The sequence below is a fragment of the Strix aluco genome, chromosome 4 (genome assembly GCF_031877795.1).
Source record: "Strix aluco isolate bStrAlu1 chromosome 4, bStrAlu1.hap1, whole genome shotgun sequence".
Classification (NCBI taxonomy): Eukaryota; Metazoa; Chordata; class Aves; order Strigiformes; family Strigidae; genus Strix; species Strix aluco.
In genome coordinates this window covers 39900938-39928753 of record NC_133934.1, presented here as the reverse complement: position 1 = coordinate 39928753, position 27816 = coordinate 39900938, and the positions used below count along the sequence as shown (strand labels likewise).

At 38.6% G+C, this 27816-nt stretch overlaps 1 protein-coding gene across 1 annotated transcript; it reads left to right on the top strand.

Annotated features, from left to right (window-relative positions):
* The first annotated feature begins 321 nt into the window (after positions 1 to 321).
* NEIL3 (nei like DNA glycosylase 3) lies at positions 322 to 25020 on the top strand. Its single transcript, XM_074821267.1, has 11 exons — positions 322 to 326; positions 520 to 679; positions 4917 to 5032; positions 9926 to 10060; positions 11110 to 11323; positions 12508 to 12582; positions 15187 to 15353; positions 18402 to 18571; positions 21211 to 21613; positions 23461 to 23635; positions 24424 to 25020. The coding sequence occupies exons 1-11, from the start codon at positions 322 to 324 to the stop codon at positions 24598 to 24600; spliced, it is 1797 nt and encodes a 598-aa protein (XP_074677368.1). The 3' UTR covers positions 24601 to 25020.
* Positions 25021 to 27816: the final 2796 nt, after the last annotated feature.

Here is a 27816-nt window from a genome sequence, read left to right as displayed (position 1 = left end):
CTGTTTATATAAGAAATAATATTGAGAGATTTTGACCAGCGCGAGTGTGCCTCACAAGGTGGACGTTAGGAAATGGTGTCTGACGTACTACCTTGAAATGCGAGTTCCCTCAATTTTCTTAAAGCTCGCAGTTTATTACACCCATTCTTACTCCAAGAGCAGCAGGGAAAGGTGCATTTTCCTTGTGTAAACTTGGACTGACTGCAAACGCCTATTAAATATCGACTTTTTAAAGGCTGAAATTAGCTTCCAATTGTAGTCTTAAAAGAAGATGTACTTGCAAGGGTGTTTTACACAATACCAGGAAGCCTGCGACAACTAATGAGGTATTTGAGGACATTAGAAGTTCACACTTAAGAGCAAAATAAATAGGCTATACCGTGTTTTCCCTGAAGGGTCTCACAAAACAAAGCTTTCCGACCGTGCAAAAGGTAGTCTAAGCTCAACACTAGCTGGCCGGCACCGGAAAAAACCCCATGAGGCGGGTTAGGCCGGTCCCGCCTCTCTGGCCTCCTCCAGGCTGGCTGCGGCCGCCCCTGCCCGCCCCGGACACCCCTGGCCCAGCCCCGCGGAGCCGTCCGGGGCAGATCTAGACCGCCCCTGGGGTTTCTCCCTGACAGTCTCCGCCTACACTCCCCCGGGGCCGCGGGCGGCCCCCGGCAGCCAGGACGGCCCCGCGGTGAGGGCCGGGCGGAGGCGGGGCGGCCCCGGCGCGGCAGCGCCGCTCCCCGCGCGCGGCAGATTTGAACGGGAGAGGCGGGCGGGCGGCCCTCGGTGGCGGCGGCCATGGTGGAGGGCCCGGGCTGCGCGCTCTGCGGGGAGCGCCTGCGGGCGCGGGTGCGGCGGGGCCAGGCGGTGCGGAGCGCGCGGGGCAGCGCCCCGCCAGCTGCAGCCGGCGGCGCGGTGAGGAGAGGGGCAGCCGCCTCCCCTCAGGGGCGGCGCCGGGCCGGGCCGGGTGGGGCGCGCAGGGTTTGAACGCCTGGGTGTGCGTGGAGGTGAAGGCCGCCAGGTCTGGGGGAGAGGAAACGGCTCTGGGGGCCGTCAGGCGGGGCTGGAGTGGAGCGCGGGGCCGGCGGGCCTGAGCACGGAGTAGGCTGTGGGTGCGGCCGTGGCCTCCCCTCCGCTGCCGCAGGGCTCCTGCGGCCCCGCTGCCCAACTCGGCCGGGAGGGTGGGTGGGCTCAGTGTGTGAGCGTGTCCGCAGCCGCTGTGCTTTTCTTCCTTTAAATTTTAAAATATTCTTGTCGTCAGCATAACAAAGAAGCCTTTGCACGTCGGATGTGTGAAGACATGCTAAAGCTGTAGAAACATAGGGGCTTTTGGAAATAATGAGGGAAAGCTTTTAGAATTGCTCTTGTTCACTTAGACTAAACTTTAAAATGTTATTTAGCTTCAGGAAACCCACAGTATAAGGAAAATTATAGTAGTAGTTCCTAATTTTAATTTTTTCATAATCTCATAAGTCTGAATGAAACACGATGAGGGAAAGGTACATGTTGGCCTGAAGAAAAGGATCTTCTAATCCTCTAACTTTTTTTAAAAAATAATTTTAACTAGACCAGCTATTTAAATAAATAAAGCATGTGGCATCTGCTCTCAGTGTGCACAGTATGTAACTTCTCTACTATCTTTTATCCTTTCTGTTGGCAGCATAAAATAATTCACCAGTACAAAACTCTTCTGGGGCTCATGAGGCTTTCTATTACAAGGAAGTTGGGATGTCGGTGAGCAGGCCTAGCTGATGAGCTGTGAAGATCCGGTCTTCTGGTTTTGATTATAGAAGTGGCTAGGGCTTTCTTTTCATGCCTGGTTTTGCTCAGCTGTGAGAAATTGTGTGTTGCGTTCCAAGTACGTGTATTGGATGCTTCCAGACAGAAAGTTGGGGAATTTTCCCCCACTTCAGTGTGTATAAGGCAGTGTAGGAGATTTTGTGATTATGACTCAGTAAGGTAGTACTTCAATGAAAGAACAATTTAAGAAAGAATGTGGTTCAGGATACGTCTGTTTAACATATGCCATCAACAGATTACTATAGGTTTGTATCTTTCAGGACTAAGGTTTTTGAAGTAAGGCATTATGCTCCTATGGTTTCAAAAGGAAATTTCATTCCCTTGAATAGATTCATACAGTAGAAGTAATATTGGGGCGGACTATTCATTAGCAAATGACCATCACAAGGTCTTGGGCTTTTTAGATCTCGCAGTGTCTGCTAACCATGGCTAAAGCTTTGACTGTTGCTGAAGACTACACTGTTTAAGAGAATCTGTACTACGAGGACTGTAAGGGCTCACCAAATGCTAAAGTGGTATGAATTTAACAGAAAATGTTTTGACAAAACAAGTTTGTTTTCCATCTTGGTCTCTTCTTCCTCTGCTTTAGTTTAGACAAACCCAAGTGACTTAAAACTAAAATAAACCTTGTTGCACACTGACTTACTTTAATACTTTTATTGGAAGGGATGACCTGTTTACATGAGAGCAAAATTTTGCTTTCTTCATATTTTGATAATAATCAAAGTAAATTATGTTGATATTATGCAAAAAAAAAAATTCTACTTGACAGAATAATAACCATTAAACCCTCTAAATGTATATCATTTCAAGGTCATAATAGAGTGGGAGATTGTATGGAGAGTAGCTCTGAAATGTTTCTGCACTTCAGCCACAACAACCCCCAGCAGTGCTACAGGCTTGGGGAGGAGTGGCTGGAGAGCTGCCAGTCAGAGAGGGACCTGGGGGTGTTGATTGACAGCCGGCTGAACATGAGCCAGCAGTGTGCCCAGGTGGCCAAATGGCATCCTGGCTTGCATCAGAAATAGCGTGGCCAGCAGGGACAGGGAAGTGATCTTACGCCTGTACTCGGCACTGGTGAGGCCGCACCTCGATTCCTGTGTTCAGTTTTGGGCCCCTCACTACAAAAAGGACATTGAATTACTCGAGCGTGTCCAGAGAAGGGCAACGAAGCTGGTGAAGGGTCTGGAGCACATGTCGTATGAGGAGCGGCTGAAGGAACTGGGGTTGTTTAGTCTGGAGAAGAGGAGGCTGAGGGGAGACCTCATGGCCCTCTACAACTACCTGAAAGGAGGTTGCAGAGAGCTGGGGATGAGTCTCTTTAACCAAGTAGTAAGTGATAGGACAAGAGGTAATGGCCTCAAGTTGCACCAGGGAAGGTTTAGACTGGATATTAGGAAGCATTTCTTTACAGAACGGGTTGTTAGGTGTTGGAATGGGCTGCCCAGGGAGGTGGTGGAGTCCCCATCCCTGGAGGTGTTTAAGAGTCGGGTTGACATAGCGCTTAGGGATATGGTGTAGTTGGGAACTGTCAGTGTTAGGTTAATGTTTGGACTAGGCGATCTTCAAGGTCTTTTCCAACCCTGATGATTCTGTGATTCACTAACTAGCTGAAGCCTTGCTCATTTGCCAGAGTCACTTTTATACATATTTGCATTGCAATTGAGTGTTGTGATTGAAGCACTGATGCACATACCTGTGCCTTGCGGTTAGGGCTCTGTTGACATTGAATATGCTGCTTGCAGCTTTCAACAGGTTCTGGGGACCTTGAGGTGCTCGTCAGGGGATCTTGACAGGCTGAGAAAAAAGGGCTGGCAGAATAAATTCAGCATTTTCAGGACTTGCAGAGTCCTGCACTTGGAACATAATAATTTCATGCAGTGGCACAGGCCTGGCTGGTGGTCAGATGTGATATGGCTCCACAGGAAGAAAAAGGACCGAGAGTCTTATACTAGCTGAGTCCAAGCCACTAGTGCACCTTTCCAAGGAAGAGGGCTGGCCCCATACTGCGCTATGCTAAGGACAGTGTAGCCAGGAGGCTGAGGAGAGCGATTCTTACCTCTGTTCAGCACTCGCAAGGCTGCGTCTGGATTACTGTGTCCAGTTTTTGACTCCCCAGCGGGAAGAACATAATAACATACTAGAGTGAGTCCCCTGGTATGATTAGCAGGCTAAAGCATGTGATGCACAAAGAGAAGCTGATGGAATTGGGTTTTTATTGCTCTTTCCAGCTATGTAAAAGGAAGGTGTGGAGGAGAGAGAGCTAGACTCGTCAAAGGTGTGTGATAGAATGAAAGGCAGCAGATGCAGGTGACAATAGGAGAAATTTTGATTAGGTATTAGGAAAAGTTTTCCACCACAACAATAGCCAAGTCCTGGAACAAGGGCCTGGAGAGATGGGAGTCTTCATCCTTGGAGCTACTCTGAAGCTGACTGGACAAGGCCCTGGGCTGCCTGACCTAAGTCAGTCCTGCTTTAAGCAGGTGTTTGGACCAGATTACTTGTAGAGGTGGAGTTCCTTGTGCTAAGCAAGAGAAGATAATTGCTTCAGTCTCACAATTATCTTTTTCTTGTCCTCTAGTAATGTCCCACCTGCAACATCATCTGAGATTAGACTTTCAGCTAGTAGGAAGAGTGAAATATCTCTGTGGGCTCAGTGGAAGCTTTTCTGTAATACACAACGTCCCATGTGAAACACTGAAAACGTATTATTAGCATGGGTAGAAACTCCAGCAAGAGGCATTTGGAAGAGGATGGAGGTTTGCAAATGGCAGAATTGACGCTGACAAGTATTTGTATTCAAATTATACCTGTTAAGTTTACATCAGCCTGAAACTATTTGTGAATTCATGACTTGAAGGAGAAGACATAAAATACCCTGATAAAGAAGACATATTGTTTCAATTCAGAAAAGAATGAGCTAAGTTATGATAGCATTAGCAATAGCGACTGCTTTCTGGGTTAATAGTCACATTGGCTTTGATAGAGCTGCTCAAGGAGAAAAGGTTTAATATTGTCCAAGTTGGAAAATTAGTTCATACAGATACTTGCTGAGTGTGTACTGATGCTAGAATCAAAGTAGTATCAATTCTGTTTTAATCTTTGTGTGTGTGTGTACTCATTTTCAGACTTGTGCAAGTGAGAAGAGAACCTCTGGTCATGATTTCCTTATTGGACATGTTTACAGGGGTGTGGAGACACTGGGAAAGGAACTTTTTATGTATTTTGATCAGAAGGCTTTGAGGTAAGAGGCGAGAAAAAGGCTTTCTATGTGTTCAGACTGTATGTGTTCGAGGGGGTCATCTTGTTCTTGCTAATGTCAGTTTCAGAGATTTGAAAGTTAGTGTCTTGGAGAAACTTCTCAGCAGCCTCTCTACAGTACTGGAAATACTGGATATAGTTACTTTTTCAGCTAATTTATTGCTTTATTCTTAGTCCAAGATTCCATGTAAAGGTGTCTAAAAAGAACAGTTATTCCTTGAAAAGCTTTGTTTCAAACAGGAAATTTCATTTTATAGAAACAAAACTGAGAGAATTACATGCAGTTGCAGTTACAGTTACTTAATGTCTTCCACTACAATCTGTACTTGCAATTTCTTTTAGCTTTCCTTAAGAAATTTAGACTGAAATTCTGTACTTAAATTTTAATGATTTGATTGCTCTGATAATAAACTCATGTGAAAAAATTGCCAAACTTAAAATATTCTGTGTGTATACATTTATGCTGCCTTTTTTTAAACAATATTAACAACTCCTTCGTTCAGACCTGTGGTTTGAAATTTGGCAGGTGAGTCGTTTGGGTATTGTAAATGTAACTCTTAACTTTCTAGTGAAACCATGTCTCCTAGACAAATGGTAAAACTGCAAATCGCTGTTCGCTCATGTTTTGCAGAGCTTATTGGGGGTTAGCTGGCATGTTCAGGATTTTGTCATATGCTTTAATCCCTTGGACATCTTGTACTAGCCACCAAGGTTGTATTTGAAATCTAGTTTACTTTTTCTAGTTCAGTATGCTTCTATACTGCAAAATCAACTAAAATAAATCTAACCAAATGCACAGTGTAATGGATTATTAAAAAATCCCCCTTTGTGCTTTGTGGTAATTAGCATAGAATATGTAAGGCATATTTAGAGTATTTAAGAATATTTAATAGGCAAGGCTTGCATTTAATGCTTTTCTTTTACCCTTCAACTTGCAACATAATTCTAATCTTTCTAAATCTTTAAAAGGGAAAACAACATCACTTCTTCATTCAGTGTCGTCTTTGTCAGCTAGTGACTGATCTTGAACAAAGGTATAAGGTCATGATTTTTGTTATTTGTTGATATCAGTTCTAAACTACCTTACAATTCTGTGGCATAGTATTTTGCCAGTGGTACTGCTGTTACAGTGAGGAGATGGAACTGAAAATACTTGGCTGTGAGTATAACAGTTTACAGTAGTTGCATGCTGGATAAAGGCAGTGATATATTAGTAATTACCTGGGATGATGTGCAGGCTGATCTTTGGTAGCAGGGCCCTACTGATTATTGGATATGGTGCTATATGCTTATTTCTCCTAGTGTTAGAGAAATGCAACTAGTCTTACAAGCACATACCAGTCTTTGCATGACAATTGTACAAGTAATTAGTAGAACAGGACTGTGTATGTGTTTGAAGCTACCCATATTTGTGAAGGATAGGATTATGGTCCTAATCAGTCTCTCTTGCTTTTTATTGTGCTTTATTAAATAGAAACGGAGAAGAAAAAGCAACTTTAAAAGGAAAAATACAAGTCAGTTATAAAGGAAGATAAAAGGCAGGGGAGGTAACTGTTACAGATGTTAGCCTATTTTAAATGACTATTGCATGTATTACAAATTGATTGGATGAGCAAAGGAGTAGATTAAACTGTAAGAAGACGTTGTTTCAACAGACTGAATTACATTATCAGAAGAAAAAAAGCTATTACTAAGGAATGTAAGTAACCATTTTGCAAAAGTTCTCTTCAAAGAGAAAGAAAATGTGACCAGATTCTAGTGTGGAAAACATAATCCTTTGACCCTGAAAGATCTTAAATAATTCTTAAGCTTTCTCACCAGTGCAATAACTTATTGTACTTAATGAAAACAACCTTCAGTTATTGTTTGATAATAAGCTTAAAAGTTTTGTCAATTCATCAGTTATTGTTATATATGCATTTAGAAACTGTATTTAAGTCCCTTTAGTCATGTCACTTATTTGATTGGAAACGTTGTAGAGGTTATTTACAGGAAATGTCTACACAGGAGGCAGAAGTTACTTACCTGATAATGAGGATCTTCGTTCTCTTGTTTTAAAAATGTATGTTGTGCATCTTAAAGATGTTGAGGGAAGGTAAAGAAAGGCTTCAGAAAATGTATCTTACAGCATTGGCTGCCAATATTGTTACTGGGAGAGGAAATAAGCAACATTCCTTCAGAGGATGTATTATTTTTTTAATAAAGTTAACTCTCAAATATAGGACTTTCTTGTAATGAGGAGGATTACTGGTATACAGATTCTGTATCTGTACATAGTTTCTCAACATAACAAAACCAGCTTTTCTTGTCTGCTAAGATTATCTATGAAAAGCTGGTAATCATGCTGGAATGTTAGTCAGAAATGTCTTGTGAAAGACTGGGCCATGAAGGGTAATTAACTCATTTTAAGTTCCTGGATTTTCTCAAGTAAGGAGTGACTGCCTGGTGGGCAAAGATAACCTGGCCGTGAAATTGTTTTATACAGTTTGGCCACTGCTTGCCTGACTTGCAAATGAGGAGGATACTTCTGAAGTGTTGCCATGTTGTGGAGAGCAATTAGCAAATGAAGTTCAGTTAAGTATATTTGCAATCCACGGTGGGCAGTAGAAGCTTTTTTTAAGGAGTACAAATGAGCAATGACACCTTCTGAAGAAATTAGTACTTCTACTTTTTGATGTCCACTTAAACAAGGACATTAAAGTCACTGAAGAAAGTTGAGGGTTTTTTGAAAATTGGAGGTTTTTCTTTCGATTTTGCCTTGAAAGTAAGTAAATAATCAATGAAAGCTGAAAAAATTCTCTGATACTTGCAAGTTCTGCAGGAGGGACTTGCATGAACGGAATGTTTTGCCATGGAAATGGTACAGTTATGTGAGAGAGGTTGTCCTGGGTTTAGCTTCTGTAGCGTGCTATTAATGTAAATTTGGAGTAATAAAAGGTTTAGAAAAGTTTCTGAAAATTGACGATGCACATGTTTTTTGCATAACTGAAAAGGGACAAAAATATTCTTAGGGAAGAGATAATTGTTGACTCCAAATCTCTTAAAGGAAAGACGTCCACTGTCTTGACTGGAAATTACATCTTGGCCCTTAGAACTTGATGATGTGAATTGTCACTGTTTTATACATCTCTATATAACATTTGGCTGTGCTGCTATTAATCTTTTATTTATATGGAGGAAAACGTCTTAAACAAAAGCAGATTCTTACAATATTGTGTAGTGCTAAATAATTCTAAAACCTCACCTTTTTACTTTAAAACAACAACAAAAAATTGACTCCTTACTACTAGCTATCATTGAATAACAGATCCTAGCTTTAATTAGCATGGGTTTTCTAGATGTAATTAAAATTGAAAGATTCCTGATTTGCCCTGTTTCAGGACATCAGAGGTAATGAAACACACTGGAGTGAAATTTTGTAAATTTCTTAAGGTTTTTGAATGTCAGTGTGTAGTGATGACTCAATTATTTGTTCTCATGAACTGACAATTCACTAAGGTGGCTAATAGTTGTGATTCTTAATGCTGCTTTTAAAGAGTGTACGGGAGCTTGGTAAATCAGCTATTAGTGTGAATGCTTTTTCTTTAAAAAGAACTTTCTGGAAGTATTTAGTGCATTACCATTTGATAGCAAGATGCAAGAGTTTGGTTTAAAAAGAAATTTGACTATTTAAGCCTGTGCAGTACTATTTACGGCACTTGAGAACTGGAAATGGCCTTTGAAAATAAAAGTGGCTGAAATAACTATATCAACTGACTTGTAAGAAGAGAGTTTTGGAAAGACATAGGTTTTTAAAAATTGAAAAAAAAATTATGAATAAATGCCGTGAGGAAGTTACATGAAGAGTTGACTTTAAGACTATGCTTAATGAAATGTTGTCTGTAAATATTTAAAATTACTATCCTTCCTGAAATGTAACAAAGAGGGGGTAAAAGGAAATACACCCCTGATGTTACATTTCTTTGGTCATTTGTGTAGTTTGATCTGTTAAATCTTATTGTGGCTACAAAATAATCCACTTTTTCTGATATACAATGTATAAAAGTAGGGCACTCCCTCTGTCGTATGTTTTTTTAGGACTTGAATATACCAGGTGAATTTGTTATAAATAAAATGTATGAGAGCATAGTCAAACTTGTCCTTTGCTCGAGTGTACTAGCTCCCAGTAGAATATATTATAAAATGTAAAACCTCTTAAAGCATTAGTGATCTGTAAAAAGAGTGCTTGAAAGAGTCTGGTCCACTCCTTTGCCATCTGTGCATTTTTCAGTTTATTTCTTTTATTAATTTTTAATTGGCCCACAGGTTTTGCCTTGGTTGTAGGCAAAGAAAAGCAGAAAACAACATATGGCAGATGTTAATTACTTTGTTTATGGCGTTATTGGAAGTGGCTTTGATATGATAACAGTGTTTGCGATACGGGGACTGAAATCTTTCCTTTCATACCAGGTGACTTCTGCCTGATTTAACAGAAGATTATCTGGTAAAGTAGCTTCATTTCTTTCAGCCTCCCTGAGGATTTAAGAACCTATGTTGGAAGACCAATGTGTCAAGTGAAAAAATTCTAAGTGTGATATACCAGAGAAGTGTGTTACTTAATGATCAGGTTTGACTTCTGTATAATGAATTATGAAGACCACTGGAAAACTGCAGTGTTTTGGAGTGGTTTTGACTTGGGGAGGGTTCTTCTCTGGGAATTGAGCACTATGTAAGCAAGTAGTTTGTTGCCATGTTACTCTTAATGACTAGAATTCATGTACATACATACGAACTTGGTTAGGTAAGAATGGTTCATAACTTCAAAAAAATAGACTAGTGTAATGCTTGGAAATGTTGTTAAGATAAAATACCCATAAGAACTCTCTTTCTCTCCAAGGATTCACTTCGGTATGAACGGTTCCATGCGTATTAATCCTGATAGAAGCAAAGACAGAAATGGAGCACTGCCAGTTTTGGAGATAGAGCTCACAGAGGACACTGTGGTTTTTTTTGAGGTGACAGTAGAGTATAGGTAAAGCAGAAACTAACTAAACTAAACACGGCTTGGTTTATTTCCTTTTATAACATTCTATTAAGAACATAATGAAAAATTGCACACAAATTGTGAAGTGCTTGGATAGACACGAAGAAATAAACCAAAACTTTCTAAAAATGTATTTATTGGCATGGTAATTTAATTTTGTTACTTTTGTATCAGAGTTTACATACAGTTAAAGTAGTTCTATGCCATAGTCTCATTAGATAGTGTCCAGACAGGGAATGAAAGTCGGATTTAATTCCGTCCTTAGGTCTAAATGCTGAACCCCATTGCTCCTTTAATTTCCATGCAAGTCTCACTTCCTTAACAAGAATAGGGACCTGTGTTGATTACTGGTTTCAAATTTTTATGCTCCCAAGGTGGTTGGGTTATTTTTGTTTTCTTTTTGGAAGCTAATTGGTATAGTTGTTCTAATTTACATTAAATGAATGTTTTTGTCTATCAGCATTATACTTCTCACTGCTAATAAAAATACCATAGCAAGCTTGATTTTAAAGCATTTGAGGCTTTTGAGTGAAAAGGAGCATGTAAATTCAAGTATTTAATATTACAAAACACAAAAGCTTATATAAGCCTGAGACTTCATGTACTGTATTATTTTCAAATGATTATTCTCAACCTAATAAAATCAAGGTTTAAGAAAATATAGCTTTTATTGTCATGTAACTACTGGACCATGTAACCATACAGTTAGTTATGTTTAGTGGTCCAAACATGTGGTCTTTCCATGTTGGAAATAGTTCTAAAGTAAGGACCTGGCGATTATTTTTCAAACTAATATGAACAAAATGAGGATGATTTCTTGTATGTTGGACGAGATGCATGTTCCATATCATTGACCTATTTTTGAAAGGGATGGTTAATGTAATTTCTGTGCCTCTTCCTGTCACTGGTATTTTCATGGTTTCTGTTATCTGCATATAATGTTCTATCATACTTTCATGTGTTGTTTTTAAAACCATACTGCTGTATTAGCATATATTTGAAATAAAAATAAATCTTAATGTATTTTTCTCTTCCAGAAATGCAGCTGAGAGCGAACGGAAAGTGAGAATGATGGAAAGCTTGGATGTCTGTTCTCCAAAGTTTAGCTTCTTAAGAGCAGAAAGTGAGATTAAGCAGCAGAAAACCCGCATGTTATGTGATGTGTTACTGGATCAAGCAGTATTACCTGGAGTGGGAAATATCATAAAAAATGAAGCACTGTTTGACAGTGGTCTTCATCCAGCCATTAAGGTGGGCAATGTCTCAAGACTGATTTTAATGACACCAAAGTACTGAGAATGTAAATACATATTTTATATAACATCTTGTTATCATTTTACCTTTGTTTTGTTATCTGTCATTTCTTAAATTCTTCTAAGACACTAAGTTAATGATTTATCATTATAACTGGAGATCTTTGTCATGGCATTCCTTGGAACTTGTTGCTGCTACTCCTGCCTCAGAGTGGACATACTTTGTGGGGCTAAGCCTTCTCTCTTATAACTTGAAACTTCCCCTTAGTAGGGAATTCATTTAACTTGGGTATCCTGACTTTGGCATCCTGTTGTTGTACCATTAAATTGTCAGCCTATAAATAAAGGAAAATGAAGAGTGCTCAGGTTTTTCTTTGTTCAATTACTACTCAAAATAGTTTATGTGGTAGAGTTGATTATTTTTGCAGCTGCTTCTTCCACTTCTGTTCTGATAGCTGGCCTCATTTGCTTTTCTACCATTGTTTACCATACTTTTTTCCGTTAAGATCCTCAAGGGCGCGTCTCCAAAGTTTGATTGAAAAGAAGTCTGACGTTTGCAAAACAGATTGAGATTACTGTAAAGGAGAGCTGGTGAAGACAGTAACTGAAAGGGTTTTTTGAAACAGTATTTCGTAAAGTTCTTCATAGGATCAGCCTGGATTTTAATTAGATCTGCAATGTGAGCTGGCAGTAGAGAAAAACGTGACTTAAAATTCTGAGCTCGTAACAAAAATGCGTTTGGTTGATAAGTTTCTCTAATTGTGATGCCTTTGGCTTAAGTATTCTTCCTAAAGATCTCTCACAGGAAAGAGCCTCTGATGATAGATAGGTCATATCATAATCCATGAGGAAATTAAGAGCTGTTAACTCTACATGATTCCTGTCATCAAGAACTCTTAGGTCAATATAGAGGAAGACAACTGAAATTTTTACCCCATGTTTTGCAGATGAGGCAAAGTACACTGGTATTCACACAGTGAGTTTGTGTAGTATAGAATGTGAAAATGCACTGTTCTACTGAGATGATATATAGAATGTGAAGTCAGAGAATTATCATAATGGAAGCAATGCAATTCTACATCAGCTGAAGGTGTTCAAAGCGCCTCTGCATTACACGTCTTTCTGCTGTTGTCCCTTAGTACAGTAATATTCTAAAAAAAATCATTCTTGTTTGTCTTACAGGTTTGCCAACTGACAGATGAGCATATAAGTCACTTGGTGAAAATGACACGTGATTTTACCCTGCTTTTTTATAAGGTATTGGCACATGTTTGAGAAGCCTCCAAAACTTGACTCCAGCATGTTAGCTGTATGTGATCATCTAGTGAAACCAGTAAAAAGAGGCAACAGAACAGGTGTTTGTTTCCATGAATAGGAATGTTGGTTTGTGTGCTCTTTATTAATTGTGAATTGTCAAATGATGGAAGGGTGGGGGAGTCTAGACTGTAAGAATGTGCACAGCTTGGCCCAGTTGCAGCAGAAGAGTTTGACAGATGCTGCCTGAGGGCCAGTACAGTTTTGCTGTGCATGCGCTGTAATGTCACTCTGAACGTGTCAGATTTGATGTAGGTTAAGCACACACTTACATGTAAGATAACATAAAGGTCACTCTTCAAACTGGGAACTAGAGATTGCCCCAGGGAAGTATGAATGAAGCCACATGAATTACCTTCATGAAACTTGAAATAGCAAGTTTTTGACTAAATAGTTTCTAACTTCCAACAACTTTTTTTTTTCCTAACTGAAACAACTCTTTTTGTTGCTCAGTGAAATACATTTTAGCTTCTCCCTACTGCCACAACTTCAGTAGGATTTAATTTTTTTCCCTTGTAAACTCTATAATTCCTGATTGCTCTTTAACTTTCTAAAATAGAAAAAGAGAGAATTTGACCTAATTCTTGTATGTTTTTCTTCTTTAAGCTTCATGCAGAGAAATGGACAGCAGCAGTGGAATTCTTGTCTGTTTCTCTTGGTATTTATGAAAGGCAAGGAGCTAGTGCTGCTAAAAATTCTTTTTTTTGTAGGCTAGGAGGAGGGCACCTAACTTTCCTAATACCGCCTTTCCATCATAAAGGCCAAAAATATAATTTGTTTAATAGTCTGCTTAAATGTCTGCTCTCCCCCAACCCACTGAAGAGTAGTTTAGTCTGTTGGCTAGGGAAATCTTTTCATTCTCCAAACTTCATAGTGAAGACTACCAATTAAGAGAGAGCATCCAGTTCTGTGACAACTATAATACTAGGAGATTTAAATGTGTCACAGGATTTTAGACTGAAAATAAAACAAACACATTAAACTTTTGGTAGCTCAGTTTAACCATTTTCAAAACTTTAATAATCTATACTTAGCAAGTATTCACCAGTCAAGTGCTTTTAAAGGAGAGCTAGCTCTGTGGCCCCCCCCCCCCCCCCCCCCCCCAAGTCTCTTTAAGATAAAAACAGGATAAAACTATGTTAATAAGAGGGGTAGTGCTTGATCATTTTTATAGACTGTTACAGAATGTTTGTAGTAATCATACTATATCATTTATAGTAACACCTAACAGATGCAAAGATGAAGAATCTTGTTTGTGTAAAAAGCCATTGCTTTTGTTTGGTTTTTAAATAACTGGATGGGAGGATACTACTAATAAGAAACTAACTGTAAACCTTGAGGATAAATCTTGAGGAGAAAGCACTGCTTGGGAATCATTATGTAAATATAATTTGTAATTCCTTCTGATTGAATTACTAGATTGTACCAGCAAAAGCATTCTCCTTCAGCAAGGCTGATGAATAAGAGCACAACAGAAGCAAATATGCTGTGCTCAGACACCTGTATTTTGGGAGAACTCCAAGGGTCTTCATGCATTATGGAGCTAGAGCCATTGAACCCTGCCAGAGCTGGGCTGGTGTTGCTGGGACAGCTGTGGTATTGTTTGAACTGTGTCCAAGGAACTGCAATTGTAGTGCAGAAATTCGTGTGGCTCTGCAGAATTGGCTGCATCTCTACTGGGATTTTCTTGTGTTTTTGAGGTTGTTTTTTTTGTTTTCTGCCAGTTTGAGTTGCGGTATGTCTCTACTGACTCCGTGTGAATTGTCTCATGAAATGTGCCTGCTTGTCAGCCCTCTGGAGGCTCTTTACGTCACTGTGCCCTTTGGGCTTGTACTGTACTTAATTTAATATGACTTTCTGCCAGGATCTGGGGAGCTTGCCATAGTGCCAAGTGGCTTTTCATGAGCCAACTTGTCTGGCATGGTCAGTGCTAAGATGAAGCTGAGCAACTTTACTGGGCACTACCTGACTCCTACAGAATCTCTGGAATATTTTTTCATTGTTTAGTTCTTTAGCTTTTGGAAAGGTTGATTTAACCCAGATTGTAGCATCAGGTCTGATCTGGCTCTGCAGTATGTTTTAGGTTCTTTTTGGGGTGTGGGAAAGTGGTGTTGGCTTTCTGTTTTACATTTATTTTATTTTTGTTTTCTATGCTGCATTGATTGGAGCTTGTCAGCTCTTTACGAACAATTCTGCAGGTGCCAGGTCAAAAATGACTGGAGCTGAATCAGAGCTAGCTGAACTCAGGGAGTGCATAGCACATATTTGCTTGAGCCATGCTAGTATGTGTTTTTGTCTTCTGTCTTTTATTCTGTTATGTGGAGAAATCCAGACACTGTTATACCTGATTTAAAGTCAATTCTTTTCATAAAAGAATACGAAATACAGACAATAGCCCTTATGAGTGTGCCTTAAATATCTATGTAGTCATTGAGCTGTCAGCTTACGTATGTTTTTTCTTATTTTAACTTCAGTTGAACTGTAGAAGGACAGACATAAAATTTATGCTGGGTCTCAAACTTGGGTTTTAAACATGTTCTGTTTTAGTGCCGCAAAACTGGGTCCCCACTCTACAAACACTACAAAGTATACAAGCGTCCAGCCTGTGGTCAGTGCAATGGGAAGATCACTGTGTGCCGTTTAGGAGAGAATAACAGGATGACTTACTTCTGCTCGCAATGTCAAAAGGTGGATCCCCAGCTTGTCAATGTCAGGTATGATGGTAACTTTGTAACGCTTTTAAGCATCAAAGTGTTTAAGCACCTCAAAGTGCTGTTGCAGTAAGAGGACATCAGTTCTCAAATCGTATGGATCCTTGTGCGTTTTATATCTAAATTCACGTGACTGCGAGAGAAAAATGTTTTGGCTGTTGGTATTTAAAAATGGTTAAAAACTTTGATTCTTTGATACCATTTCTTTCAAAGACCCTATGTGTTATGAAATAGCTATTACTCAAATCTTATGTAGAGATTATAAAAAACAATTCAGAGTACTCGGAATTATTTACTGCTTCTGGAAAATTTGCCCCTTGTTCTTGGTGTTATCAATATAATAGGCTTGCATGTTTACACACAACTGAGTTGAATGGCATAAGGAAGGTAGGAATCTGTCTCTTTTTCATAGGATGATAGCCCCTTCAGTCCTGGAATATCTACATAGTTGTGCATCTATGTAATTTTGTTCTGGCTGTAGAATTACACTGAGGATAACTAAAACTTCAGTAAATTCAGAGTGTAGCAAATATTGTAGGGCTTAGGACTTTTTTTTTCTTCCTCATCGGATTTGGAAAGCTTTTAATACAGGTGTGCCACAGAGGCACTTTCAGTTCCACATATTGTGCTAGCAGCAGCTTTTCTCCTTTTATTTTAGAAGAGCATAAAATGCATTTGATATCATAAAGGGTCAAAAGGTAAAAGTTCCGAAAGCACCTTATTTCAGAATCTTACATACTGACGTTGTTATGGAAAATTTTCATCTGAGGTTTCAGAATCTTGCATTTTTATACTGAGCTCTATCACTCCAATAAAAGATACTGCTTTGCTTTGCAAACTTTGCCTTCATTTGTGTGTGTGTATTTCTTTTTTTTAAGATTTACAGAACATACAAATCCCTCTCCCACCTCCAACCTTCTTTCAAGATTCAGATGGCTGAAGGGATTTTGGTTAAAGCTTAAATATCGCCTTTGAGTACAGATCAAATACAGAAAATTCCAGCATGGAAGATAAATACTTCATGTGTTGATAACACCAATCTGCTGTATTTTCAGAAAGTAATAATGAGAAATGTTTTGCAGAAGGGTAGGAAGACAGCAGTGTTCCATTGAGTTAGATAACTAGAAGATGATGCAAGTTAAAAAACCCATATCTCTCTGTTCTAGAACAAGTAGCGGTTTGTGGTTTTGTTGTTTTTGTTATTTTTAAACAAATAATTAAACAATGGTATATTTCAGTGAAAAACATGGTAATGGTAGCTACAAAATAAAAAGGTCATTTCTTGTGCTGTCCTCATCCTAATGGCCAGGTCTTTGTGTTCTACTGCTCTGTTTTCTATTATGCAGTAACTGTTACCAAACAAAAGTATGTGTAGCTCAAGTGGTTTATCTGCCATTCCAAGCTTTTCATGTTTGAAGACTGAAAGGAGTCCATGTGATCAGACTGACTTGCTACAGATCATAAACTGTAGAATTTAACCCATTGGTTCTTGTGTCAAGTAACTTATGATTTTGCACTGCTGAAAAAATGAAGAAAAATACCCATTATAAGCTTACCTAATCAAATTCAAATGTACCTTGAATCTTAAAAATATACTTTTCCTATTTCATGTTCCAAAATGGGGGGGGAGGGGAAATGACATGACGGGTGGACTGGGTTGATAACATGGAATTAAACTCAAAAATGTGACATGCTGAATATATTCAGTCTAGTTATGCATCTTTGATAGCGGAGTAGAACAACTGATCTAATAATGTGTAAATACCCATTTATTAACTCTTCCTGTTTGGCTGTTTTGTTATCTAGCCACAGGATTTTGGTGAATGCTACTTGAATGTCTGTTGTACCTTTTGACAGCACAGGGTCTCTGGTATGTCAGCAGTTCTCATTGTCCTCCTTAGTTTTCCTGTTGTGGGAGAGATGTGGTAGGTAGTGGATATCCTTACCATTATCTTAGAAATCTAGCCTGTTAAGGAGAGTGATAATTACAGAGTAAGTGATAGGTCTAAGCAGTGTCACAACAGTTCCCAAGTACAGCATTTGTATTGTTAATTGAAGGGCTTAAATTTTTAGGATTAAAAAGAAATCTCAAAAAAGTGCATAGTTCTGCAAAAGCTATGGAGAAAAATGCTTGATGACTTATCAACCATAGTACTTAAAAATTTACATACATATGTTGTTGAACAGGTAAGTTCAAGCTACATTTAACATGCTAACAATGTTCAGATACTATGACAAAGTTAGTCCTTGGTAACATGTAGTGACTATACAATAGAAACTACGATTCTAAATCAATGTATCAACATAGGAGGTATTATAATTTACAGGAAAATAAGTAAAAATAAATCTATAGAGGTGTCTGGAGTGCAGCTTTGGCTTACTAGTCATGGGCAGGATATGCTTGAATTCTTTCTGATGAGGAGAAAAAGCCACTGAAAAAAAAAAATCCTTACTCCTGAACAGCTCCTAAATGTTAAAAGGTTTTCCAGCAAATGGTGACACACAAGAAAGACTTATTAACTTTTAAGGTTTTCAGTTCTGTTGGCTGTTACAATAACAATGTAGTCTAATGGTACCATTTAAATGAGAGCAAAAATATTTGTTCGCTAGATTGTGTTGACTTTCTATAGTTTGGCTTCTGAACAGTTCTTCATACAGTGATGCATTTGTTAGTAGGCGTTCTGTTCAAGGGATGAGGGAAAAGTACTGAAACTTTCTTGCTAAGTTTCTTGCTGCAGTACTTGAAAATAGGAGGGAATTTGGGAGAGGCTAGGACGTTGTGCTGGAGTGTACATTGGTTAATAATTAACTTTGCCTGTTTTTGTTTAAATATTTTTATTTTTATTATTTCTTCAGCATCAAGAAAGATTTGCCCTTGAGGTAAAGAAAAAAAAATCAAACTCAAACCATGACATGCTGTCAAAGCTGTGATAGGCAGGCATAACACTGTACTCCTTGTTCTCTAGCCCTGTGCTTCCCTGCACATAGTGGTGTAAGGCAATTTGTAGAAGAAACGTCACAAAAGACTAACATCATTCTTTTGTTTCACAGCAAACTGCCAGATAGAAATAGCCTAATTGGCTGGGCATATGGCAGGGGGTCATGTTCTAATGAACATGTAGCTCAGAAATCTGAAGAGGAGTGGACGTGTATGCGCTGTACCCTAATAAACAAGCCTTCTGCTGAAATTTGTGATGCCTGTTTGACTTCAAGGCCTGAAGGTATTGAAAAGTTGTCTGGAACCTCTACTGGGAAAGGGAGGAGGACTGTAGTTTTGATGCAGTTTGTAGAACTATAGAACTGTAGAAATGTCTCATTGTGAATTGTATTTACATAATTTTGGGGAAATATTACAGAGACAATCATGGAAACTGTCTTGTCTTAAACCCTAAAAGTGTCTTGTCTTCAGCTTAGTGTTCAGGTGGGATTCTATAGCAATACCCCTTTGTTTTTACTGGGGCAAGGAGTGAGACAAAATGCCAGTCATTCAACTCTCCTTAAAATCATCAGAAGCTTGCAGCATATGTCTGATGGAGAAATCACCAGGGGCAGAAAAGTAATTATGATTATTTCATGTGAACAAAACCAGTGTATTTTGGTACCCTTTCCAAAAGGATGTGGGTTTCTCAGGGGTAGGGTTTTTCCTCCAAGTTCACAGTAAGGATGATTCTGGACTTCTTACCTAAATTTTTATGTCTCTTACTGGAGCTTTTAATGCTGCTATCTAGATCTGGTGGGCAGAAGCAGCTGTGAATGAGACCTAGAAAGGAACAGGAAGATGGAATGAGTAACATGCTAGCTTGTCTCCAGATTTCTGTACAGAAATGTAGATATTAAGAAGGGATCAGTTGAAGTAGTGAACAGACTTTCCACTGAGACTTGTTTTCTATGTGACAAGGAGCTTTGTATTTTCACTTTCTATAGAAAAAGTAAGTAAATTAGTCTGTGGAGGGATTTACAGGGTTTGGATCAAGACTGTTGCTCCAAACATTTTGAATTGCTACATATATTCCAAGAAACAAAGTCTAGAGGTGTGCATGTGTGGCTTTCTAGGGATAAAGCTAATTCTCTAACAGTTCCATAGCTCATACTTTTCTACCTCAAAAACTAATATTCCACCTATTTCACATTGTGTAGTGAATTATTCAATGAAGTGGTTGAAATTTGCATACTACAACTTCTTTATTTTTCTAACTCCAGTGCTGCAAAACTGAAAGAAAAGATATTTGTAAACACTATACAGACTTTTTGTGTCTGAGAAGAATTGATGTCTTAACGTAGGCTCCAGGACCTATTGTTAAAAGTGCACTGAATCTAACTATGACTCACAGTATATATGCTGAAATCGGAATTAAAGATCACATTGCCATAGCTTTTAATTGTACTTTGAACCATGCTTTCCAAAGTGCCCCCAAATTCCCAGCCTGTGCAGAAGTGACTTTATGGTACTGATCTCAGTTCCTATAAGTTCCAGTGCTTTTTTTAAAGTATTACTTCATTCTAGTTAGTCTCTTTATGAATGGAGTGATGTGTGAAACTCTTATCTTACACTAGCTAAAGTCGATTTATTGAGGCTAGGAAGTGAGAAGTATACCCTATGTATACAAATGGTACCCTATTCTTTGACTTTTACATTGTTTCTAAAATTAACTACTGTCAGCAGAAACCTTTGAATTTTTGAGGACAGAATACTTGGTCTGTAAAGCTATCTGCTGGCCATACAGCTGAAATAATTCAGTCTGTAGACAAAGATAACTATTTACCATTACATCTCAATTTCCCTCCTCCTTTGCTAAGTACAAGGCTAAGCTCCTTTCTTAAACAAATCTGAATGCACTGGAACCAGAACATTTCACTGTGCACCAGTGGCAAAATGGAAGGAACCTGGAAATAAGTATTGTTCAGAGTAAACTGTAGGGATTCTTATTTTGTTTTTGAGTGAGAGTGCCTTTGGAGAGAGTGTGCCCTTGTGTATGCCTTTAACTATTTTTTTTCTGCTTAATTTCCTCTTACTTGTATGGAGGGAAGATGTAGGAGGGAGACACTCACTGGAGATGGTAGAAAAGAAAGGACTCTGTTCTTGAACACTGGTTTCACAGCTGCTTAACAAAGATTGCACATAGGCACCCCATAAAGTTTTTCTTTGCACCCTTTTCTCAGAAAGGATTACCTACAGACTCCTTATTTATTAAACTGGCATTAATAAATTATGCCCACTCTTTTGGAATGAATATTGCCCACTAGGCAGGCCTCTGATTCTGTGAAGAAACGTACTGTTCATGTCAGGAAATAGATGCAAAGTAAATGCCTGAACTGCTTGCTTCTGAAACCCCTTAAAGTAAGGGAACAATAAGTTTGGACGTGCACAATGTTTGGAAAGAACGGGAACCCTGAAAGCACTAGAAAAGCCAACAAATGACTATTCCTTCTTGTGTCAAAAGTAAAACAGTACTTTAAAAATGGATAATGTATTGCTGCTGGAGGTGCCATACCCTGCAATATCCCAGTGCTGAGGTTATAAAAGGTTATTTTGAAAAATTTAAATATTTTAATCCCCGTACTTATGCAAAATTCAATTTTGTATGGTTAATTCTCCAATAGCTTTCACTTAGACTACAATTCACATCTGGTCCTATTCAAGCAATAGTAATGTTACCTTGAAATACATGTTGTATGTGACTCCAGAAGTGCTTGAGGCTTTTTTATTGTGTTGGTGCTGTATCTAATTTGTGACAGGTTTTGAGATCTTTCAAGATGGTATGGTAAACTTACTCTTTCACACCCTATATGATGACAGATAAGAAATATGATGTATCACTCTACACAGATGGATTATAACCAATAACTTATTTTTCCTTAGTTCCAAAGACAAAGAATGCTGAATATTTTGCAGCCTTTAATATAAACTTAATGAAGTACCCTTGTAATGACTTCAGAAAACCAAGCACAGAAATAAAGATCAATAGGAAAGCTGCATTTGGAACTACAACTCTTGTCTTAACAGATCTTGGTAACAAAGCTGTTTTGAGAAATGATACCCAAATATCTGATGGACACTCTGAGTGTATTGCTCCAAAAAGCAATTGTAATCAAATCAAAAACAATGTCTACGAGTCAGGGGGAAGCACAGACAAGGATTGCTCAACACATATAACTGCTATGGCTTTGTCCTCCTGTCAGCAACCTCTCTCTTTCAAACATGTACAGAAGAAACAGAAAACTGATCTTATATCCTCGGTTCACCAATATAATACAGCACTCAGGTATGTATTCTAAAATGTAAACAAGTCTTCTTATATTCCCATAAACCAACTTCATCCCTGAAGGTTAATGGAATACTGTGCTGTTGGGTTCAGACACTGTTGTCTTTGGATTTCTGCCAGAGGTAGCTTATTCTTGGGTAACTAACATTACACTGGATTTCAAAAGCACCGAATGACCTAGTCTGTCACTGTAAAAGTCCTGATTTTTGGCATCTGGCCAGTACTGCTGTTAAGTAAACAGCTGTTCATAGTTCACCTGTTCCCATGGAGTAGGACAGTGTAGCTCTAATAAGTCAACAAGCACAGTTCTACCTAAGGAGTTGTGTGATCTTCGCACAGTGTTGCTATCTGCTTAGAGAGATCTTGAAGTCATTGTGAAAGATGACAAAAAGAAGGTAGCTGAATGAATATATTCTAATTAAAGTTATTTTCAGTCAGCAGTTTTCAACATTCTTCTATGATATGATGCTCTGTACATGTACCTTGATGAACCTCCCACCAGTATTTTCTCTTAACTTCCTCCCCATCCTATATGTAATTGCTTTGATGCTCTGCCCATCCTGAGTTTTTACTTACACAGCCCTATTCAGACACATCCATTGTCTAGTTAAGAGAAATGTGAGAACCTGTTAGGGTTGTCAAGGAAAGTTGGGCAGACATAAACAACAGTAATGGGAGTGCAGGGTAGATGTCAGAGCAGTAAATTATGCAGGGTGAATGTCAAGTATTAATGATATGCTACAAAATTCTTGGTCATAGGTCTGTTCTGAAATACAGAAATTATTTCTTGAGTTGTTGAAGCACCAGTTTTGAAACATGATCTCACTGGCTGTATGAATATACTTTCTCCTTGCTGTCTTAGTAGACAACTACAGATAACTGAGGATGTAGGCAGGATAACTGAGAATAGAGGAATGCAAAAAAGTGAAACAGTATCAATCACAGTAACAGGTAGCTATAGCAAGATATCAACTTAAACATTTAAAAACACCCCAAATAACCAACAAAACCCAAAAAGGTTTGTTGTGTTTTTTTTTGTTTTAATGAGGTGTTGGAAGAAAACTGCTGATGTCCACAGGACTGCAATCTTCCAGACATAAAAGAGAATATAAAATTCCTAAAATGATAATTTAACAAGAATGAATTAATCTTTCCTTTTTTTCACTAAGGTTTCATCACTGCTTTTCTGCTCTATAACTGTATTGGAAAGATACATTTCAGAGCATTTATCTTTGTCATGTTACTATTCTTAAGTAAAGCCTTGTATATTGCATTCGGATAATCTCTGACTATCTGAATCACAAGAAAGAAACTTCATGCTATTCAGAGAACACTGTTCCCCTGCCCCAGCTGGATTACTTCTTGGCCAAATATGATTTGGAGCATTACTGTAACTTTTCAGTAAAGAGTGTGGGAGTCTTTTCTGTGAAGCATACAAATACATTCAAGCTGGAGTAATTACTTGGTATTGGTCTTTTTCTGCACTGAAAGCAGAATCCTCTTTCAGAGTATGTTGGATTTTGAGGTGGGCAGTATAATAGCAGTGGTAATACTTACTTTGTTTTGTAAATTAAGAGTACTTTGAAATAATTTAAAACATGGCCTAATGCTGGGGAAAATTATATAATACCTGCAAGAAAAGCACACAGTCTTGCCTACTCACTACTAGCAATCATTCAGCTTTAAAGGTGCAATAGGGTGCCTTAGAGAAGTTACTTCTCTGACTGTCATTGTGTGTAGAGGTACACTGAGTGAGCTATTGCAATGGTAGGAGAGAGTTCTTTGGCTGTGGTGTAGGTAACCCCTTTAACATTACACAGGAGTCATTTTGTGATTTGTCATTACAGCACACCTCAAGCTAATATGACAGATGATATTCGTCTGTTAAGTGTGGGCCATCCTCGCTGCAGTAAACACAGCCGTGTCTGCAGCCTCAGAGTTGTGAGAAAGGACGGAGAAAACAAAGGCAGGCAGTTTTATACCTGTCCTCTACCCAGAGAAACTCGGTGTGACTACTTTCAAGTACGTATGTATAAGACTTCAAGGCCTGTGTTTTACTGAGCACTTGTTCCTGCAACCTCCTTGCCCCAGTAATCTATAATTGTGGACAGATAACAATCCATTTAAATATTGAGGTAATTTTAAATACTTGTGCATACTGAACTGAAACTAAGACCATAATAGTAGTCGTGAACATCCAGTTTTAGTTACTGCTGAGAAGGCACCTGCTTTTGCAAATGTTCTTAATCTGCTTCCATGTGATGTGAAACAGATGCACAGCAGAAATGTTGGTTTGAAGGGACTTGTAAAAGTTTAGTTCAGCCTCTTGCTTGAAGGACTATGGCAAACTCCAGATCTAGACATCAGCCATGTTTATATCTAGTCAAAATCTTGAAAACCTCCAAGGATGAAGATTCTGTAATCTGCCTGGGCATCTGCTTCCACTCATAGCTAACCTGACCTTCCTAGCTGCAACTGGTGGCCATTGCTCCTTGCTATGAACATATGTGACTAAGAAGTTTGACTCAGTCACCTATCACCAGGTAACTAATAGATGAACTCAAGACAGTAATTACTGTAACACCTTAATTTGAAAAAAAAAACCCCCTGTGTTAACATCAATTGAAGTTACACCAATTAAAGAAAAACCTGAAATGAGTGATCACAAAAGAGATAAAACTATCGTAATTACTAGGAAGAGTTTCTTCTAGGGTTTCCCCTGTAGATCTGTTTATATTGCCAGTTTTAAAATAAGGAATTTATAGCCATTGCATATGCTAAAACTGCCTAAAACCTGTTTCTTTTGGTAGTGGGCTGACTTGAATTTTCCATCCTGTAACCATGGCAAGCGATGTGTTATGAAGACTGTGTTGAAGATTGGTCCCAATAATGGAAAGAACTTTTTTGTGTGCTCTCTTGGAAAGGAAAAACAGTGTGGCTTTTTCCAGTGGGCAGAAAATGGGCCAGGTATGCAGGTTATTCCTTGATGTTGATGTTATGGTTATCTGCTCCTCAAAGTCCTAAGTGCTTACAACTTTCCTAGTAACTTCTGTTTTGTTTTTGTCTTTTTCCCTATTCACTGGTTAATTAGTAAGATAGCTCCAATGATGTAAAGAACTGCAGATTTGGAAAGAGTAATTTTACATAGTCCTGTAAAAATTAAATACTGCCTGTATGCTGCATACTATTTTGAAATACACATCTAGCTTGCAATATATTGTGACATACTGTTATATTTCTAAAAAAACTGAACTGTTTTTTTCATATACATGACTGAAGTTTGTTACCACTGCATACCTTTAAGCATAAGTGATTTATAGAATCAATAACTTTAAATTAGTATTTTAAATTGGTAGATTTCTTCATGAGTGTAAATATGTATTTAATAAAAGTGAATGAAAAGTCAATATGCTTTTTTAATACCACTTCATGCTTTCATAGAATCACAGAATCATTCAGGTTGGAAAAGGCCTTTGGGATCATCGAGTCCAACCATCAGCCCTACTCTACAAAGTTCTCCCCTACACCATATCCCCCAACATCTCATCTAAACGACCCTTAAACACATCCAGGGATGGTGACTCCACCCCCTCCCTGGGCAGCCTATTCCACTGTCTGACCACTCTTTCTGTGAAAATTTTTTTCCTAATGTCCAGTCTGAACCTCCCCTGTTGCAGTTTAAAGCCATTCCCTCTTGTTCTGTCACTAATTACCTGTGAGAAGAGACCAGCACCAACCTCTCTACAATGTCCTTTCAGGTAGTTGTAGAGAGTGATGAGGTCTCCCCTTAGCCTTCTCCTCCTCAAACTAAACAGTCCCAGCTTCTTCAATTGCTCCTCATAGGATTTATTCTCCAGGCCCTTCACCAGCTTCATTGCCCTCCTCTGCACTCGCTCCAGCACCTCGATATCTCTCTCGTATTGGAGGTGCCCAAAACTGGACACAATACTCAAGGTGTGGCCTCACCAGTGCAGAGTACAGGGGGACTATCACCTCCCTACTTCTGCTGGTCACACTATTTCTAATACAAGCCAGAATGCTGTTGGCTTTCTTGGCCACCTGGGCACACTGCTGGCTCATGTTCAGCTGCTTGTCAATTAGAACCCCCAGATCCTTCTCTTCCAGACAGCTCTCCAGCCACACCTCCCCAAGCCTGTAGCGATGCATGGGGTTGTTGTGGCCCAAGTGCAGGACCTGGCACTTGGCCTTGTTGAAGCTCATCCCGTTAACGTTGGCCCACCGACCCAATCTATCCAAGTCTCTCTGTAGTGCCTCCCTATCTTCCTGCAGATCGACACTCCCGCTGAACTTGGTGTCATCTGCGAACTTACTGATGATACACTCTATGTCCTTATCAAGATCATCAATAAAGATGTTAAACAGAAATGGTCCCAACACCGAGCCCTGAAGAACACCACTTATGACCTGATCCCCTGGTTGTCCATTATATGACTTTTAATGGCACTCAAGATGACCTGCTCCATGATCTTCCCTGGCACCGAGGTCAGACTGACAGGTCTATAGTTTCCCGGATCCTCCTTTCTGCCTCTCTTGTAGATGGGTGCTACATTTGCCACCCTCCAGTCCAATGGGACCTCCCCAGTTAGCCATGACTTCAGGTAAACCATGGAAAGCGGCTTGGCAAGCACATCTTTATTTCCTCAGAGCTTAAAATGAAACAGCAGTGGACTGTACACTTCAAATGTTACCATAGTTGAATGTGTGACCTTGCTTAGGTTTGGAAAACAAAGACAAAAAGTACTGTAAAATTAATAACATGACTGCAGTTTTCTTAATAATGTGTTTTAAATTCAGGTCTTAACACTTTATTTTAGTTGCTACTGAACTTTTTTCCCTACTTCATGTGTAATGCATAATAAAATCATACCTCTTAGGTGGTTGAAACTCAGTTTACATTTGCTTGTCTTACCACTACTTGGTAAAGCAAGGGGAAAAGTAAACAGAATATGCTAAGCTATCAAATGTGAAGTAAAGCAGAAACTGAATTCTTCAGATCTTTGGAGCATATACTACAGATAACAAGGAAAATAAAACTAATCAAGATATGGTCATAGCTTCATAAATTATTGAATCACAATCAGTTTTTAAAAAAACTAATGTGAAGTAGTGTTGCTTCCCACCAAAAATGTGAGAGATTAAACAGGTTTAAAAGCTGCTTGTAAATGGTCCTTCAGTCTATGTAAATACTTCAGAATTAATTGTGTCATTTCTGAGAGCTAACTGCTTTTTTCCTTTTTTTTTTTTTTTTGAGGGAGCACTACTTAATTTTCCTGAGGAAGTTGGGAAACTTCAGTCCAATTTAAATCTTCCATACCATGGTGCAAGTGAAACCGATTCAGACTTTTTTTCTTCCTCTTTTCAGTAGCCTTTGATACCTTTGAAATCTTTTAAAACTTTCTCTGTGTGAAGGAAATATTTTCTAATCAGATTGTAGAAACTATAATCCTTCTGTTGCTCAATGGACTCTTTCCAATATGTATCTTTCATGAAGCTTATTATTTAAAGTGGGGTACAGAACTCTACCTGAGAACAAAACAAGCTACTTCACATGGTGATGACTGACTTTCCATTGCCATCTTTTTATACGATGCTTGTTACAATGATATGTCACTGCTAGCTTGTGCTTATACATCTAAGTCTTTAAAACTGCTATATAACCAGTTCCTCGCTTGTATTTGTACAATTGATTACTGTGATAAAGTGTCTGATTATTTTTAAATTGTACGTGCTTTTGGATGTCTTGCACAGGGATAAATCTTCAGTAGTTCAGCTAAATGTGAAAAATCAAAAAGAAATACAACCATTTTTGATCACTTGCCTTCAATAAATGTTAAGATCTCACTGAAGCTGGAAGTTAAATGACTTTTTCAAACTTTGACATTTCAAAGATAACAGACGGCTGTTACATCTTTTATCTTAACAGCCAGACAAGAAGTGAGTATCTGTTTACATATAACACATACATGTTTTAAAGGATTAACTGCTTTTATTAGCTACTGCAATCACTTTCCTTTTTCTGTTGTTATACTTCTAGAATGTGTTATTTTTTTTAAAAAAAAAAAAAGTGCATAAGCAATATACAAAGTTAACCTGGACAGTGGAATGGTCATGTATAAAGTGCATTTACCCTCTGAGGATGCAAAATCTGAATTCTTTATTGAAATGAGTAGTATGTCCTGCTT